Genomic DNA, 18,364 nt, shown 5'->3' on the forward strand with positions numbered 1-18,364 from the left:
GCTGTACACTGTTTAACTACAAAGACCTTCTTCCAGATTTTACAAAAGATGTGTGTTTCTTTTCTATTGCTAATTCTCTCCTTACTCTGATTCCCAATTCTTTTTAAATTAAGCAGCATGTTTAGCAACATGTGGAGAATTTTAAAGTATCATATTATTTTTTTTTATGAAATTTATTGACAAATTGGTTTCCATACAACACCCAGTGCTCATCCCAAAAGGTGCCCTCCTCAATACCCATCACCCACCCTCTCCTCCCTCCCACCCCCCATCAACCCTCAGTTTGTTCTCAGTTTTTAACAGTCTCTTATGCTTTGGCTCTCTCCCATTCTAACCTTTTTTTTTTTTTTTTTAAAGTATCATATTAAAGGAACTGAAGTCTTGAAGTCTCCTTACACAAATAATTTCCCAAGAGCCAATAAGACAAGTAATACAACAGTGAGTTTTACCTTAACGTAAAATGCATTAAGGCAACTTAAATGGAGGTGAGAGTACTGGCTTTAGACTCAAGACAGTTACAACAAATAATATGACCATTAAACATTCCAAAGTATTGTTAATTCATTTAAAGTTCAAGTGGTCTAAGGTGACTAATGTTGAAACCACCAACTTCATACTTTTCATTCTTCCTCAGATGAATACCCTTTGAGGGTAATGAGATAATTATGTGACTGGTACGCAGAGATTGATGAATTTGTGTGTGGGGGGGGAGGGGGAAGGGGAAATTTTAATGATCAGCATTTAGAACTTAGGTTTCTCTGTTAAAATTTAAGAAACAAAAATATTAGCCACATTTGGATCCACTGACGTGCTCAGGCTGTGCTTTTCATGCCATGTTTAATTACTTCTGTCATTATTCATCAACTAAAATTTATATTTCATTTTACAACGTACATTCTCATGTAAATTTAGGCCTTTATTTCAAATGGAACAACTTAATTTTCCTGTGGACCCTTATGTCATTTATTGCCTTGATGAATATAAAATCCACAGCAGATGAGGCGTGGCTTTCCTTTAGTGAGAGTTTCTAATAATAACAATAATAATAAGACACCTGGCATTATGATAAAGAGTTCTAAAAAAAGTGATTCTTTGAGGGCAAGATTTCAATCATTATTGTAGATATTTAGTTATATTTCTGTCTCCATTGGAACAAGAATCTGATAAGTGAATGAAAGGCCATTTTAAAAGTGCTAAAATTATAAATTAAGAGCAAAAGGAAACAGAACAAAGAGCAGAGACATCAAATTGATAAAGGAAAATTATTGACATTATCCTGAATAATGAATCGTTGAGTATTTATGCTGAGGCGTTGCATTTATCAAAGTAGCTAGACACATTGATAATATCTTATTTAAATCTAGTTTTTGCCTCCAAAACACCAATACACACTAAGAAAGTTTATCTTCAAAGATCCAAAATCCTACTGTGAATCTAAAAAGTAACAAGATTGTAAATTTAAAAATCTAGAAGATATATTTTTTCCCCAGAAAAATAAAACTAAGGGACAGTTGATTTCTTTCCTAACAAATGAACATGATGCTGTATTTAGTTCAGCCTCCTATTTAAATACATCATAAAAATCTTTAAAGACTTTGTCATTGGATGAACAAGGATTAGCCTTGAACTTCTGTTAATCGTGGTATTTTTCATTAGCTTTAATGGGTACAGGCCTTTAAACATATTGTAGTTATCATAATTCAGCAATTCTTCAATACTCAAAAACTCACCACAGATTTGAAATTGGGAAGCCTGAGATTCAAACGTGAAGGTCAACCCAGGTAGCCTTCATATTACATAGAGTATTTTTAAGGTGCACAATTCCTTTTCTCAATACTCTCTAGGCATTTAAGAGGTTAGAAATAGATAAACCCATAAGTAAATAATTTTCGTAGCCTTTCCTGGTCTGACTGAAATCACTGTTTATCAGAGCTCTATAGCTCTTGGTTGCCCCCACCAAGTTGAATGTGTCTATTGATAGTTATGTAACTAAAAACAGGGACACGAAGTAAGTAGAAATTACAGTGAAGTTCTATTTTCCTGTTTTCTTGGTTACTCAAATAGGTGCTCATACCATTTATACTCATTAAACACCAATATGATTCCCTCTGCAACTCCAACTGTCCATTTAAATATTTCTGACGAGAGACAGACAATCTCAACTCCCCAGAGGACATGCCCTGTAACTGAAGGCTGGCTTTGCTTTGTCTTTTATTTTCCTAGAAATTTTAACTTAAATCTTTAATTTGTGCATTAGCGTGTATGTATACACACATGCATGCATGTGTATCTATTACTGTCAACCATGGCTTTGAAAGCAGAATCTTCACAAAATTATGATTTATTTTCATTGAGGATATTTAGGGAACTTTAAAACCAACATATCTCCTCCTAGTCACATTCAACTTAATATGCATATATACATGTGTGTATATACATATATATATATATATATATATGTATATACACACACATACATATATCACATGTATACATATATATGTTAGATATATCTGATGTACATCATATATACACATATATATCTTTGAATTCAAAGGCCATATAATCTTGCAAACCAACAGTTAGCTCCATTATCCTGGAGCCATGTTGTATTAGTTCCCTCCCTTTGGTCAGTCTGGAGAGGATCTTGGGAAATTGTCAGCTCACTGGGGAACACATATTAGCGTGTGAATGCCAATCAGTGGTCCACAATTAAACATTTTAGAGCCAGCGCACAGGCGTCAAGGCATTCGTCTTCTGCCTGAGATTACCTTTTGTCCTTTCACTTTGTGCCAAGTCATCCAGCTTTGCTCCCTCAAGGACCCACAACATTTTAAAAATTCAACAAGAGCGGTCAAATAAATGTAAAGCCACTGTTACAGCAAATCCCTGTAGTTATGAATTACAATATATAAAAATGTATGATATTTTATACCAATGGGAAAATATTGTCAAAACAGCAAGAAAAAAAATCATCTCTACATAAAATTTAACCATGGCTTCATGTAATTTGTGGGATAATAAAATATTTACTGCACTATGATATCTCTATTTTAGATAAACTTACTACAAATTTTGAGAGTTCAGTTGATCGAGGTAAAAATAGTCTTTTATATTAGAAATGCCCATACTATTTGCCTTTTGTTCACCACTGCACTTGGGAATCTCAGAAGCCTTAATTATGAGGTTGACTTTATAGCATTCCCAGATAACACAGATTTGGTAGTATAAATAGTGGTAAGGACTTTTAAAAGAACATTGTATTTCCTTTGGAAACACTCATTTTTTCAAAAATTTATGCATAATAATTTTAAATGAGACACCAAAGAAAAGCCTTTTAGGTCCTCACGAGTGAGAGAGTCAATGACCAAGAAAGCTCGTGTGTTTTGCAGGTTTAAAAAAAATCATCTATTTATTATCAGGATGTGAAGTCTTTGGAGAAAGAACATAATAACTGCTAAATAATGACTCTCCCCCCCCCATGTTGGACTGTGTGAGATACCTAAAAATGTGTTAATCTGTTTCTCTAACGTTTCTTAAATTAAAGCACTTAGAGGTTTTCACTGATGCATTTTTAATGTGTCATCCAAGGTGTCAGGTTTAACTACGCCCTGCAGACTTAGAGTGGAAAGTGTTCTCTAGTTTAAATTAACAATATCCTTGCCAAAAGTCTTATTAGAAATTGTTTCATTCACCAGTGAATAAAGTGTTTTATAGTTCATTAAAATTATGCTAAGTGATTATAATAAAATCTTTATAAAAAAGATATATTACTAAAAAAATAAGCCATCAAGTAACAGAAGATATGCTAATGAGACATGATCACAAAGTCCATATTATATTATTCAAAGGACTATCTCTTCTTAAAAGATTTCTAAACTGTTATTGTTGAGAATATGAATTGCAGTGTGTATATCTTTATATTATCAGAATGGTTATGTCTCATGTAATTAAAGCGATTTATTGAAAGTACATAAGTTTATTATCACACTCATCGATAAACTAATTCTTCTACATTAAAATACACACACACACACACACACACACATACACACAATGTAGGGTAAAATCATTTCTGCTTATTGTCGGTCTGACAGGCAATTATTTCATTATTTTTTTCTATTTTTTGTCTGACCCCACAAAATTTATTCACAAAACACATATACATCTTCTCTTCTGAGCTCATGAAATTTTCTTGCTGAATAATTTAACCTTAGAATAAATTATCAATGATAAGCTTCTTCTAAAGAATAAAATATTGCAATAATTCAAAGCATTACCATTTTTCTGCCAAAATGCATTTTGTCATGTAAGTATAACTCTTTGACCAAGATAATTATTCAGTTGCCCAAGTTTAGGGAGACACTGATCCCTTTCTTCCGAAAATAACATTTTTCTTTAACAGCTGAGTGTGAGGCGGGATTACAAATGTGCAAGATGGAAAGTATGCTTGTGGAAAACCGGAATGACAGTTTTAAAAGATGTTATCATTCCCAGAAGAGGAGCTATGAAGAAATTCATAATTATTTCCTGGTTAACATACCGTTCAAATACAACATGTATCATTCTTGCTTGTCAGAGGCAAGTTTAGGTGTATTTATTTTCCTACTTGTTAGATGGTAACACAATTACTCTAAATTATATGGAAGTCAGTCCTGAACAGCAATTATAATTCCCTGCCCTCAAGTTGGCTATTCAGTTATTTTCAATAGTACATACAATTCCACATTATAAAAGTACCACAAATAATATGATTTCCATTGAAAGAATCAATTATTGACAAGATGACGAACATGATGAACCGATATTTAAGTAACAGGAAACCCCATGAGCTGATACACTTACATACGCGGGGGGCGGGGGGGGGGATGTGCATATTTAAAACATAACTATGTCAATTTAGTTTTCCTTTTCCATGATTACGTCACTTCTGAAAACAAAACAAAACAAAACAAACAAGAAGAGGAAGAAAAACTCCATACTAGAGAATGTCTAGCAACATTATCAGACTGTATTTAAGTCTTTGCCACAGAGTTCATAATTCTCAGATTTTATAATCAGCGTTGGTACCCACACACAGACTGCACATAACAGTCCTGCTCCAGAGAAGCAGGAGACCTCATTCTCACAAGTCAAGATTCCAAAGAAAAAAATGACCTGTTCATATGAAAAATTCACCTTTGACTTTGAGCGAAGTTGTATCAAAGGTAAAATACTTGTATTTGACTGTAAGGCAAATAAATTATATCCTTTTACAAAAAACAAAAGAGGAAAAAAAATCTTAGACACAGGGTCTTGAAGGAGAAGACTGAAATAATTAGAAAAGGGATACATTTCCACAAAACAGTAACATGATAGTACATAAAGCTACATGGTACAGCCACTTATCCCTTAGTTTCTTGGGAAGCACAATTTGCTTGAACATCATTCTTCCTCCATCAATTCCTGAAGGAAGGAGCTGGGGAAGCAGTTTCAGTGTGTGTGAAGGACCATGGATTGTGTGGTAAATGAAGTTACAGACTTTCCCTTGATTTTGAACTTAACACCTTGTTCTTAAACACTAATGTGGATGAATATGACAAATGTTTCAGGGGACAGTGATGATTGAATGAATTAACAGGTGTTCAGTATGTTCTCATAGAAAAAAAAGCAAATGAGTGAACTGATTTTCCTTTACTCAGCACTCAATATCCCCAATAAATTTTATAAAATGGAAAATCCCTTAGGCTAAAAACCCCAAAGCCATATTACCATTCGAACTAAAAATAATCTGCCAACTACCCCAGTAAATGCAAAGCTAGACACAGGGAATTCTGTATCTTCAATGGCAAGCCAGAAAAATGGCAAGCCAGTCTGAATGCACAAATGAATTATTAATAATAAATTAGAACTTTCAGAATGTTAGAAGTAACAATAGTGTTGAAGAGATGTTTATTAGTCTTTTTTAATTTTTTGTAGACCAAAGTAAAAGATGCAGATTTATATTTACTTAATTATTCAAATTAAATTTAAATATAAATTAAATAAGTTATTTAAAGAAGAATCTTTATATTTATTCTTTCTTTTATACTACAATAAATGCATCATTCTTGCTAATTAATACTAACTACTATATAATATCCTGCTCTAGCATTACACCTTAACTGCATCTGGAACAGGAAATATTGATATATATTAATGAATTACAACGTTTTTACCCAGCTGTGTCATAATGTAGACACAGAATAAGGAAAGCCAAATTACGCAGCTTTCAAAAAATATATGTTTTTATAGAATACTAATTTTGAAGTATAATTACAAAAAATATGTAATACCAACATGAACAGTGCAAATATTTCTTTAAGACTTTTTGAAACTTTATTTTGGTCAATAAAAAACACAGTGAATACTAAGTCAGAAATATTCAGCAACTTTCTTTAGTAAATGGTTTTCACCTTATTAAAATGTAATGGTGATTTTTAATGTAGCCCTGACCTTTTTGTGAGCCAAGTTATCTTTCTGGCATGAATACTATAAGAATTGAGAAGAAACTGTACAGTAAGAAGTACTTGTTATAGCAAATTAATACATTACCATAAATACAAAAACATCTTGATGTAAATATTTTCTTAATTCACAGTAATAAAAATGATAAAATTAAAGACAAATTTAAGTAATAGCATGATTCAATCAGAATGAAAAAAAAAAAAAAAAGATTGTCATGTTCCAGGGTCTAAAAAAATTACTCACACTTAAAAATGAGTGCTGACTTTTTAAATGGAAATTTGAACAAAGATCTTTAGAAATAAAATCCCTTTATTTCAAGGAGTAATTTCAGTTTCATCTTGATATTTATTTGTGTCCAAGAGTGGTACCACCACTCAACAAATACAGAGTTTAGTTTGTATCTTAGATACTTTACAAGTTATAAGAAGAGCAAGGACTTTGTAAGTTACAGGAACCATAAACTCTTCTCACTCCCAGGAGTCATTTGTTTCTTGAAATGAGAAGAGGCAATGATGGAAAACTCTTCTCATTACAGGCTCCACAGATGTAGCCCTAGAGGAATTTTTGAGTTTAGAAAGCCTCACTTTTAGTTTTCAGTGAACAAAGACAGTGAGTTACATGGATCTTCCTTCTCTCTGGAGTGGTCCCTACCCTAACCCCATCATTTTATTCCTGATCGGGAGCAAAGACATTTTCTAGACCCTGTGGCACACACAACAGAAACCAGATGCTGAGAAGTGACCAGGCATTAGCAAGAGGATGATGTGGATGTGATTGATCAGTGTGATTTCTAGTTACTTAAAAAAAGCATCACGTGATTTACTTAAAGTTATGGGAAAAAAAGAACAAGGGTGATGAAATCCTGTAGTACAGTTTGAAGAGGTATGAGAGAGATTTGGAAATGCAGCTGATAGTTCTTCTCAACAAGAAAAGCTGAAAGATCACATGCTAAGCCATTACCTTACTTGATCTTTTCCAACTCTTCCTCATTAGCATTGTCTGTAAATGAAATAAAGCATTTTCATTATCTTATCACTCAAGTACGGAATAGGGCAGCCAATTGTTTTCTAGAGGAAGCTTAACATTTAAACAGCAGTTTCCAGCAACCAGTATACAAGACAAAATTGTTTTCATCACGTACACACAGCTAGAAGAAGCACCTTTAACATTCAAGCAGTCTTTCTGGTGAGAGTTCATTTGCTTTATTCGTTTGTATAAAGAAATGAGACGGTATTTTTTAAATAGAATGGAAAATTTGAAATATCTTATTATTGGCTGGGAAAAAAAAATATTGCATCTCATGATTGGCAACGGTTCCTTTTGGTGCTGGAGGTTGAGGATGTACTGACTCGACCAGGTAACTTGTCTCTTCAAACATGTTCAAAAGCCTGTTGCTTTGGTGGCATCTTAGAATTGTCTCTGCTTCCAATTAATCTTTCAAATGTGAAAATGCTTTCAAATGTGAAAAATGCTACATTAGTAGATCTTCCTGCTAAATGTTTAGCCATAACATATCCTTTAAATTAGTTTTTTTTGTCTGTGTGTGCCATAGTAAAAAGTATTTATGGCTACAAGTTTTATTTAAGGTTAATGGAAATTTGTAATGAGTGCCCAAGATCAGTGGTCTCTTAAATAAAGTAAGTCATAAAAATCCAAAGATATTTTATTTACTCCCCAGTTTTAAATTTTTCTCAGTGAACACTGTGGTATTAACTTCCTGATTAACCTCTTTACCCTCTCTTAGCTTTATCATTATCTTTAATGCTTATGAAGTGGAGAATAGGGAATATTTGGAGAAAGAATATACCTTTTGAAGTGCTTGTCATATTTTTTTTTTAATTTTTTTTTCAACGTTTATTTATTTTTGGGACAGAGAGAGACAGAGCATGAACGGGGGAGGGGCAGAGAGAGAGGGAGACAGAATCGGAAACAGGCTCCAGGCTCCGAGCCATCAGCCCAGAGCCTGACGCGGGGCTCGAACTCACGGACCGCGAGATCGTGACCTGGCTGAAGTCGGACGCTTAACCGACTGCGCCACCCAGGCGCCCCAGTGCTTGTCATATTTGTGTATTAAGGAGGCACACTGGTACCTTTAACAACTGTATCTCCTTCAGCAGAATTCACTATAAAGCAGGACCATTTCAAAAACCACTCATAAATCACAAAAATACAAAAGAAAATTTTAATAAAAGATTAAGTCGTATAGAAGACAACCTTTGGCCTAAACCAAGACAATAGAATTATGTGAAGGTTCTAGGACAGGAAAAGAGAAAAACATGAAATTGTCAAAGATAAGGATTCATTTTTCTTCTTTGTAGATAGTGCTTTTATAGGTTATATTTTCCCTATATATCCCCTGTGTTAAATATTGACCAAAATATGGAAGACTAGTGGATTTCCTAAGGTTACAATAATTCCCTATTTTATTTTGAATGGGGCCAGGAAACAGCAAAGCATTATTATCAAATACTATTATAGAAATATTTTATATGTTTTCTAAGTACTAACGTGCAATTTATTTTGAAGCAACCAAACCTACCATTGGGTTGTGGAGGTGTCCATACAGTGGCCATGTAATAAATGTTTTTTATTGATCTTAAGTGAGTTATTGTCATCATCATCATCATCATCATCATCATCACTCCCACCACCACCTCCACCACACCTTCTCCATCATCACTAAAAGGCAATTGGAAACCAAATACTTTTGTGGCATGCCATATTAACAAAACCTCCACCACTGGGAGTCAGACAATAAATCTTCAACTTTCTGAGAAAGCAGAGTTTCAGTGAACAGAGAATGATAATTCCTAGAGACAATGTTTTCAGTCAAATCAAGTGAGAATAATTAAGATAAATAAATAAATAAATAAATAAGCAAAATCTTGTAACTCATGGCCATTTATTATCATCATCTAGTTTCTACGGATCTCCTAAAATTCCATTCTGTAAGAAATGGTATACTGTGAAAAAGGAGCTAAGAACAGGAGGAAGAGTTGAATCTCAAGGCAACACTACTCAGTATTACACAGATTTACTACTGCTGCTCGAAACCACATCCCTTGACTCAGAGCCACGGCATAAAATAAATCCTCATGATGTAAAGCAAACTATAGGGTTTGTATTTTTTCTGTCTCTCAAAATTGGCTTTACAAATAGGCTGCAAGGTACCGTTTTTCAGACTGGGACACTGATACAAACAAAAAGTTAACGATTTCCCAAAGTATAAATATGCAATATTTGGCAGTTGTGGGAACAAATTCATTACTTTCCTGATTTGGTTTCTAGAATTCTATTATTAGATCCAGTGACCCCCAAAATGTGCCTAGATTTTTAAAATTATTAATTAATTAATTCATCATGGTAAGTGTACTCTTTAATCCCCATTCTTTATTTCATCCATCCCCTACCCACCTCCTCTCTGGTAACTATCAGTTTGTTCTCTACAGTTAAGAGTGTTTCTTGGTTTCTTTCTCTCTCTTTCTTTGCTCATTTGTGTTGTTTCTTAAATTTCCCATGTGAGTGAGGTCATGTGGTATTTACCTTTCTCTGACTGACTAATTTTGCTAAGCATTACACTCTGTAGCCCTAACTGTGTTGTTACAACTGGCAAGATTTCATTCTTTTTTATGGCTGAGTAATATTCCATTGTGCATATATATACAACATCTTCTTTATCCATTCATCAATCAATTGACACTTGGGCTGCTTCCATAATTTGGCTATTGTAAATAAGGCTGCTATAAACAAGGGGTTCACGTATCCCTTTGAATTAGTGCTTTTGTATTTTTTGGGTAAATATCCAGCAACATGATTACTGGATCATAGGGTAGTTCTATTTTTAACTTTTTCAGGAACCTCAAAACTGTTTTCCACAGTGGCTGCACTGCGTTCCCAACAGTGCAAGAGGCTTCCTTTTTCTGCATATCCTCACCAATGCTTGTTTCTGGAGTTTTTGATTTTAGCCATTTTTACAGGTGTGAGGTGATATCTCATTATAGTTTTGATTTGTATTTCCCTGATGATGAGTGATGTTGAGCATCTTTCCATGTGTCTGTTGGCCATCTGTATGTCTTCTTTGGAGAAATGTCTGTTCATGTCTCCTGTCCATTTTTTAATTGGATTATTTCCTTTTTGGGTGTTGAGTTCTTTACATATTTTGGATACTAGCCCTTTATAGGATGTGTCATTTTCAAATATCTTCTCTCATTCCATAGACTGTCTTTAGTTTTATTGTTTCCTTTGCTGTGCAGAAACTTTTTATTTTGATGTAGACCCAATGGCTTATTTTTGCTTTTATTTCCCTTGGCTTGGGAGACATATCTAGAAAAATGCTGCTACGGCAGACATCAGAGCCATTACTGCCTATGCCCTCTTCAAGGATTTTTATGGTTTCAGGTCTCATATTTAGATTTTAATCCATTTTGAGTTTATTTTAGGGTATGGTGAAATAAAATGGTCCCTGGATTTTAGAACAAAATTTCTGCTTCTTGAGCCAAGCCAACTGGATAAACAATGTGTTTAAGCATCCTACTCCTAAGTTTCTTTTTCTTTTTAGATATTTGGGTTAAGCTAGATTCAATGAAGCTGAAAACAGGAGAAAAGTTTTAAAAAAGTGAATTTAACAAACATACTATTAAATTATGAGACATGTTAGAGAAGAAAGATTGGGGAATGTTAAAGATAGGAGATAAAGCAAATTATAGAAAAATAAGATTTATTTTTTGCTCTATGATCTTAAGCTGAGAAACATATGAATTTTGTTTTTGAATGCATCATTATCTAATATTATTATAGGATCATCAAAATTCTTCATTAACATCTCAACTTTCTTTGAAGCCAGTGAAAGAATTAAGTAACATAAAAATATGGCCTGTGATAGAGCTGCAGAACTGATTATGTTTTTATGAGATTCTACAATCTCAATCCATTTTTTGCTTTTATTTTTTGTTGTAGTGATATTTTTCAGGCAATTACATGGTTACCATAGATATAAAAAATAATCACAGAATAGCTAGACAATATAGTGTGTACATCTTATAAAACATTAAACTTTTTAAAAGTGTTTTTTAAAAAATGTTAGCTATGAAAATAATTCAGAAAAATTAGCAAAATAAACCATCATGAAAAAAAAATTTAATTCGCCAAAGAGTCAATTCATATGTTTCTTATAATCTTCTATTTTTTAGCTTTAGCCAAGCAATTTGTAGGTCTAGGAGTGTGTAACACAAATTAACTCACTTTTATTTCACAAATTCTCCAATGAAGAAAGCTGTGGATTGAACTCTGCTAGAAAAAGAGCCAGAAAGAACTCAAACACACTATCAGACCAAAATACCATATACAGGACACACATGTATGCGCTACAGACTTTCGTAGGCTCAAAAACAAGACATGCATTCGAAACAGAAATGACAGTTGTATCATGCAATTCATCAGCATGCCCCTGCCCCCCACGAAGATTTTGGTTTCTCATACACACAATGCTGGAAACTTAAAAAAAAAATGTATATAAATCTGTTCACATCTGATATTTTTTTAAAAGACTCAATGATGAACTCAATGGACAAGATTTTAATATAAGCAATTTTGAAATACTTTTGCTATTACTCATACTATACTCCTCAAATTGCTGTAATTAGACACCGCATGTTTTAGAGGCTTTAGTAGATTCAGTAGGCTGGTAGGATTTTCAACTCATTCTTCAGTTTTACTGATTTCCAGAACTGGCAATCCACACAAGGAGAAATCATCCCAACTGCATTATTCATGGAATGTAGTGTCAGTATTAACAGTGTATAAAAAACTTGCAAGATAACTGATTTAGAAACTTTGGCACTTTTTGATGCTAAGTACTCTGTATTTACACTTAATTTATTCCTACTTTTGATAGCATTTTCTTAACATTAATGTTCTACTTCCTATTTGATTGTTAGACCTTATTTGTTAATGGCTCTTGAAAACTCCTGTCTTCCATTCTCTATTTTAACACATATATTTAGCAAAGTTTTATAAATATAGGCATAAGAATAAATATGGAATTCTTAGACTAAAATCTTAAATCCCAAAAGCTTAAAATAGATGACTTCTGTGCTAATAATCAAAGAGAACAGAACTTTTAAAATTTTGCTGTGTGAGGATCAATGCAAAAATCATCCTCTATTCCTTCCCTATATATTATGCTAGATATTATATGGAATTGTGAGGCATTTAGTAACTGATTTCTGGTATGCTATATTTTGAGTTTGAATTTTTCTAAATAAGATTTGTTCCTGGATAATTTGTAAATTTCACAATAGCACTTTCACTGAAGCAATATAATGTATATTTCAAGCATACAAAAATTCAAGTTGAAGATACATTGGATCCATGATTGTTTTTAACTAAAAAACTTCAATTATATTCCAGGAAAATATATTGGAGTAATACTAGACATGTGACAAAAAGAAAAATACAGTGACATGCTTCTAATGCATTGTTATTAATATCTTCGTAGAGCAACACAGACTGATTTTAAGCAGATTATCATTAATGTACTAATTTTAAGAATGCAAAAGGAAATTAAATAATTATTTAGTACTGTTTGTGACAATCTCAGGGATTTAAATACTGAAGTAAGAAAAAAAAATCTTAAAATACCTTTCCCTGGACCTTTGAAGTATCCCTTCAAATCCTCATAGAATTTCATCTGCAACTCATTGAACAGCCACTAGGTACAGAAAGCTCGACTAGGTTTTGAATGCAGTCGTCAAAAAAAAAGATCATCAGAAGCAATAATTTATATATACTTTTTTTTTAACCAGAAGTGATAGGATAGAGAATGGAGTTGATGGGAAGTAATTTAGGTAGGGCAAATGACAGTGAAGAAAGCCTGGACTCGAGAGAAGGTGAGATCTGCCAGAGTTTGTATGGCTGGGGCAGAGGTTACCAGTGACAGAACATATGGTGCTCATTGGAGAGCTTTAAAGTCCCTCATCAGGAGTTTCCATTTAATTAGAGAAATAAACACATGTCACTGAACACTTAGAAGAAGGATAAAGAAGACATTATAGAACCTGGCACAATGCTTATAGAGTCAATAAATGTTTTTTGAACCCTGCCCAGCCAGCAAATGATCCTTGTTCAGAGTTTCAAAATCTCATATTAGTGTTGCTTAACAGTCTTAGAGATCTTAATAAAATAGCTATACAATTGTTATATAGACCAAAACAAGCAAGCAAACAGAAGCAAATTTATGTCTTTGTTAGAAATTTTCATCCTGTAAGCACATGCTTAGAAACCCTGATTCAAATCTAGGACATCAGACTAGCCAGGATACTGGGGATACCACCAGAATTACCCTGGCTTCTCTGCAACCACTCCCATGCTCCCAGCTGTTAATCACACCCACAAGGAAGAGCAAGTGCAGTCAACCTGACACCTGGATAATGACACCCTTGTCTCCATTCCTCAGGTATGACTGAGGTCATTGTGGTCACCAGCCAGAAGCTGGCTCTGATACAGGCTGCAACAGGTTGTGCTTACCTGAGGCACTGAGCCCTAGCTAAGCTACTTGATTCTCAGGTGAAAGTCAATGTTAGTATGGGAGGGGAGAAGACATCATTTTTCACTGGCCACAGCAGAATGAATTCAGTGCTATTTGGAACTCTGAAGGCAAGGGCATGAAGTAAGGCAGTGCATGAACAATACTTGGCAGTAAAGGATTTCTTTCAAAAAGCTGGAGTAGCAAAAGGCAGGGATTTGAATCAAGAAAATGGCACAAAGATTTCAGGGAAGGCTCTTTGTGTTAAGGGTGAAGGGGGCTGGAAAGGTACAATGAGGAAAATGGAAAAGGAAGAAAAGATGAATCATACCATATTTTTGACGAGCAACTGCTTCATGTAACCCACCTGTTCTCTTCCCATTCATGTGTGATAAATCACTGATGATCAATAATCAGGCACTGTAATACCTTTAAATGATATTTGTCTAAATGGACATTGAACTGAAATAATAAATTTGAGCAGCTACGGAGACTGGAAGATTTTTACAAGAAATGTTAAAGAAAAAATAATGTTGGGACCATTTTGCCTGTGCTGACACTCATTTCTGTGCAGTTTAGAGCAATTCAGCAGCTTCACCATAAGGTCTCTTGGTACTAGCTTGATCTCTCAAACCGTCAGTTTGATGTTAGAGCACTTAATAAATATTCCTTTTATGCAAAAATTCAGCAGACACTCCATCATCAAATCACCCAAATAACTAAACCAGCCACCATATCATTCTAACTTCCAATAATATTGCCAGTTGAATAATTTGGGATATATATGACCTCAGGCACTTAGGTATTTTCATTTATGAAGCGCTGTTCCTCATGAAAATAATAAAGAACCCCAAACAAGAATATTCTATCACTAAATTTTGTTGATTTTACCTCTCACCAGTAAACTTGCTGATTTCTTTCCATCTCTATCTCTGATAATGCTAATCCAAACCTCCATCATCTTCCCCCAGGATTTATGAAATAATTAGTCCTATTTGGTCTCCAAGTATCTGTTCTCATTCTTCCATCTGTTTTCCACAATGCAGCCACACAGCTATTTTCAAAAAGCAAATATGATTATGCCACTTCCTATTCATAGACTCTTGGAGAATCACCACAAACCTTAACATGGCCAACAGTCCTTACATGGTCTGGGCATCTCCTGTCCGCTGTCGTCATGCACCATGATCTCCCACACTCTCCTCTGCGTACATCTTTTCTGAGCTCCAGTACTTTTTCAATTACTGGAGTGCAGCATAGGGCCTTTGCATGTGCTGTTTCCTCTGCTTGAAATATCTTCTCTCTTCCTGGTTTTTGCTTTATTAACTCCTATTCACACCTCAGACCTCAGGTCTCATTTGGCTTCCTTAGAGAATTCCTGCTACCTTAACTAGAACAAATTCTACTACATTCCCTCTTAACAGCAACATGTACCTCTCTTTCATGGCACTCAATACAGTTGTCATTTTAAATTTCCTTCACTAATGATTTGATCCCTGAGTTCTCCACTGGATATAAGTTCTATAGTATCCTATAGGTTTAGCATAGGACCTGGCTTATAGTAGGTTTGGTCAGTACTAGCATTATTTGAATAAAGCAATAAATAAACACGTACAATTTATTCCTGTGTATGGATTAGCCAGCTAGGATATACTCCTTGGCTTCCACTAGGTGAAATAAGGTATTCAGAATTGGCGATTTCTACAATGATGGGTTTCTATTTCTAAATATTCTCTGTTAAAAAAAAAAAAGTCCTCACCTACCCTTCCTTTTGCACACATGGGCCTGTGCATATGCACACTTACACACTTTTTTTTTTACTGTGTTAACTTCTCACAGTAGGTATCTGGTAGTCCTTGTTGGAAAGAGAAATGTACTTCTCACTGAATTAAGTATGGATACTTAAATCATACTTAGCAAACACAGCGTATGAAAATGTGTGCTCACTGTTTACTTTTTTAAAAGGGTAGAGCAAAATACTTGTTGAAAAGGGTGAGTTTTCCAATGAGTTTAAAACACTTCCAAATTTGAAGTTGGGATTCACTATTTTAATCTATAGTCTCCTGAAAAAATGTCAAGAATACCTTTCCGGCAGACAACATAAACCAACTTTAATCATGCATTATTTGAAGACAGCAATACATACATTGCTAAAGGAGGGTATGTGAACTTGCCCAAATAGTTATGTCTACTCCTAAAATGTGTTATAATCAAAACTTGTGAGAGCAGCTCCCGGTACATGAAAGCACATTGAGTCTAATGAGGACTCTCCAGTAAACTGTGGCAGAAAGTGCATTGGCCAGCATACTGATGCAGGTCACACCTGATATTTTTTAATGTCACTTCAACATGCTGGAGTAATTGGCTCCTCTGTCTCCCTTGTAAGTTTCTCACTGCAGCATGGTGTGCAAGGAAGTACAGACAGCCAGTGCTGGAAAATGGGTAACAGCTATATGGAAACCCATCAAGAAGATGAAGAGTATTCACTTATCATTCAGCAAACAAATACCAGAAAGCAGAAACTCTATTATAATTTCACCTCATTTTCTTTGTGATGGTACGGATGACAATACAGTCAAAACATCAGGGTCTGGATACCTCGGTACGGAATTCCAAATACTCAGTTCAGTAGCAAATGTATTCCCTGAATGAATACTACCATTTGTCTACAATATAACATGTCTGAAATTGGGAAATGAAATTATAATAAAAGATGCAAACGTGTCCCTTATTTACCACAAGAGGTTCTGATCTGGAGCACAGAACAGGAAATTTGAATTCAAAAGATATAATACACAGGGACTAGCGATACCCAGGATACTTACAGAAACAAAGAACAGGCCAGATTTTCATATGCTGCTTCTTTTTATTATCACCTCTGGATTCAAAGAAGGCTCATGACATTCCACGAAGTGATAACAAGAAAGCACTCCTCCTAGGCTGTGGGGGAACTTACCACATCCCTGTGTTCTCCTTCTTTAGGGGTAAGGATGACGGACAGCAAAATGATTCCAAGGTAGTGGTCAGGATAATGAGGATCTTTCAGTGTTAGGGTCACATCTGTGGGCCTATGATATACAATATTAAGATTGTAAACCATCATTAAATATATAAGCCAAAAATATATTTTATATTGACAATTTATTATTTTTAAGAAGAAAATAAATTTTGTTTTCTTTTACTTTCCTGGTCCAATTTCTGTTGTTATTAAAATATCATTAATGCACTCTTATCCAATAAATCGTGGACCAACTGGGTGTACTTGGATTCACTGTGTAAGTCTCAGTCCTTTCTGTGGTTCTAGAAAGCTAAGAAACTATAAAAGTATAGAGAAATGTACAAGTACCTTCTTTATAATCTCTAAACACACAGAAAGCCAGGTATTTTCTATAAATTTGAGTCCAACAAGTAAATGAGGGTCATTTACAGACCACTACATGATTTAGAATAAAGAGATGAGTGGTAAAAGAGGAAAAGATAATACATAATTTGCCTTATATGCATCATAGACATATTTCTTTATTGTGTAATTATTTTTAACAGAGTCCATTGTTTACAATAATGCTACTATATTTTTTTGGCTGTTTAAACCTATGCCTAAACAATTTTTAGATTCAGAAACACAAGGAAACCACTACTTGGTCAAGTTGGTGAATACTTAGAAGGCTTTAGAATTAAGTATGTCTGAAGAAGAGATTATGAATTACTCAGTATTACCCAGAATAATTTTAGAAAATAATGCCAACCACACATTGAACTGACAATGTGTAGGTAATATCTTATTTCCATATCTCAATTAAACATATATTTCAATTTTAACAAATGCATGTTAAGCATTACAGTGTATATGCATATACTATATATGTACATATATGTTTGATATATAATTTGATTTGGTTCATTTTGTTGAACAAATAGGAGTTCATGCCCCTCTACCCCCCAATAAACCTAAGGGACTGTGGAATATTTGACACAAAACCTGAATCTTTAAATGTTGGCAAATTAGGAACGTTCCCTTACTTGCTCAGTCACTTATTCATTTCATTCACAAAACATATATTAAACACATATGAAATACCACACACTGTGCTAAATCTTGGGTAAAAACCAGAGGTTAAGATCAGTGATAATATCATTATCTTTAGGGAGCTTAATAATTAGTAAATGCTATAGTTGGAATCTAGTACTGGGGAGAGGGCTTGGTGGGGAAAGCTGGTCCAAATAAGAATTTTCAATCCTGGCTGCATATAAGAATCCACTGGGAAGCTTTAAAAAAGTATATATTCCTGAATTCTACCCATGATGACCCTGGTTCTATAGATCAAGGTTGGGTCTGGAAATTTATATTGTTTATGA

At 34.2% G+C, this 18,364-nt stretch overlaps 1 protein-coding gene across 9 annotated transcripts in view; it reads right to left on the minus strand.

Annotated features, from left to right (window-relative positions):
- Nucleotides 1–18,364, minus strand: part of MCTP1 (multiple C2 and transmembrane domain containing 1) — a 531,315-nt gene that overhangs the window by 211,285 nt on the left and 301,666 nt on the right. For 8 of the 9 annotated variants that reach the window (XM_047859221.1, XM_047859213.1, XM_047859230.1 and 5 more), the window contains 2 exons: nucleotides 16,965–17,076; nucleotides 7,447–7,485 (listed from right to left, as the gene is read on the minus strand). In XM_047859221.1, the coding sequence (XP_047715177.1) occupies nucleotides 7,447–7,485; nucleotides 16,965–17,076 (151 nt within the window). The remainder of the gene's footprint in view (nucleotides 1–7,446; nucleotides 7,486–16,964; nucleotides 17,077–18,364) is intronic. The other variant, XM_047859238.1, reaches the window with a different exon arrangement.

Source organism: Prionailurus viverrinus, chromosome A1 (genome assembly GCF_022837055.1).
Source record: "Prionailurus viverrinus isolate Anna chromosome A1, UM_Priviv_1.0, whole genome shotgun sequence".
Classification (NCBI taxonomy): domain Eukaryota; kingdom Metazoa; phylum Chordata; class Mammalia; order Carnivora; family Felidae; genus Prionailurus; species Prionailurus viverrinus.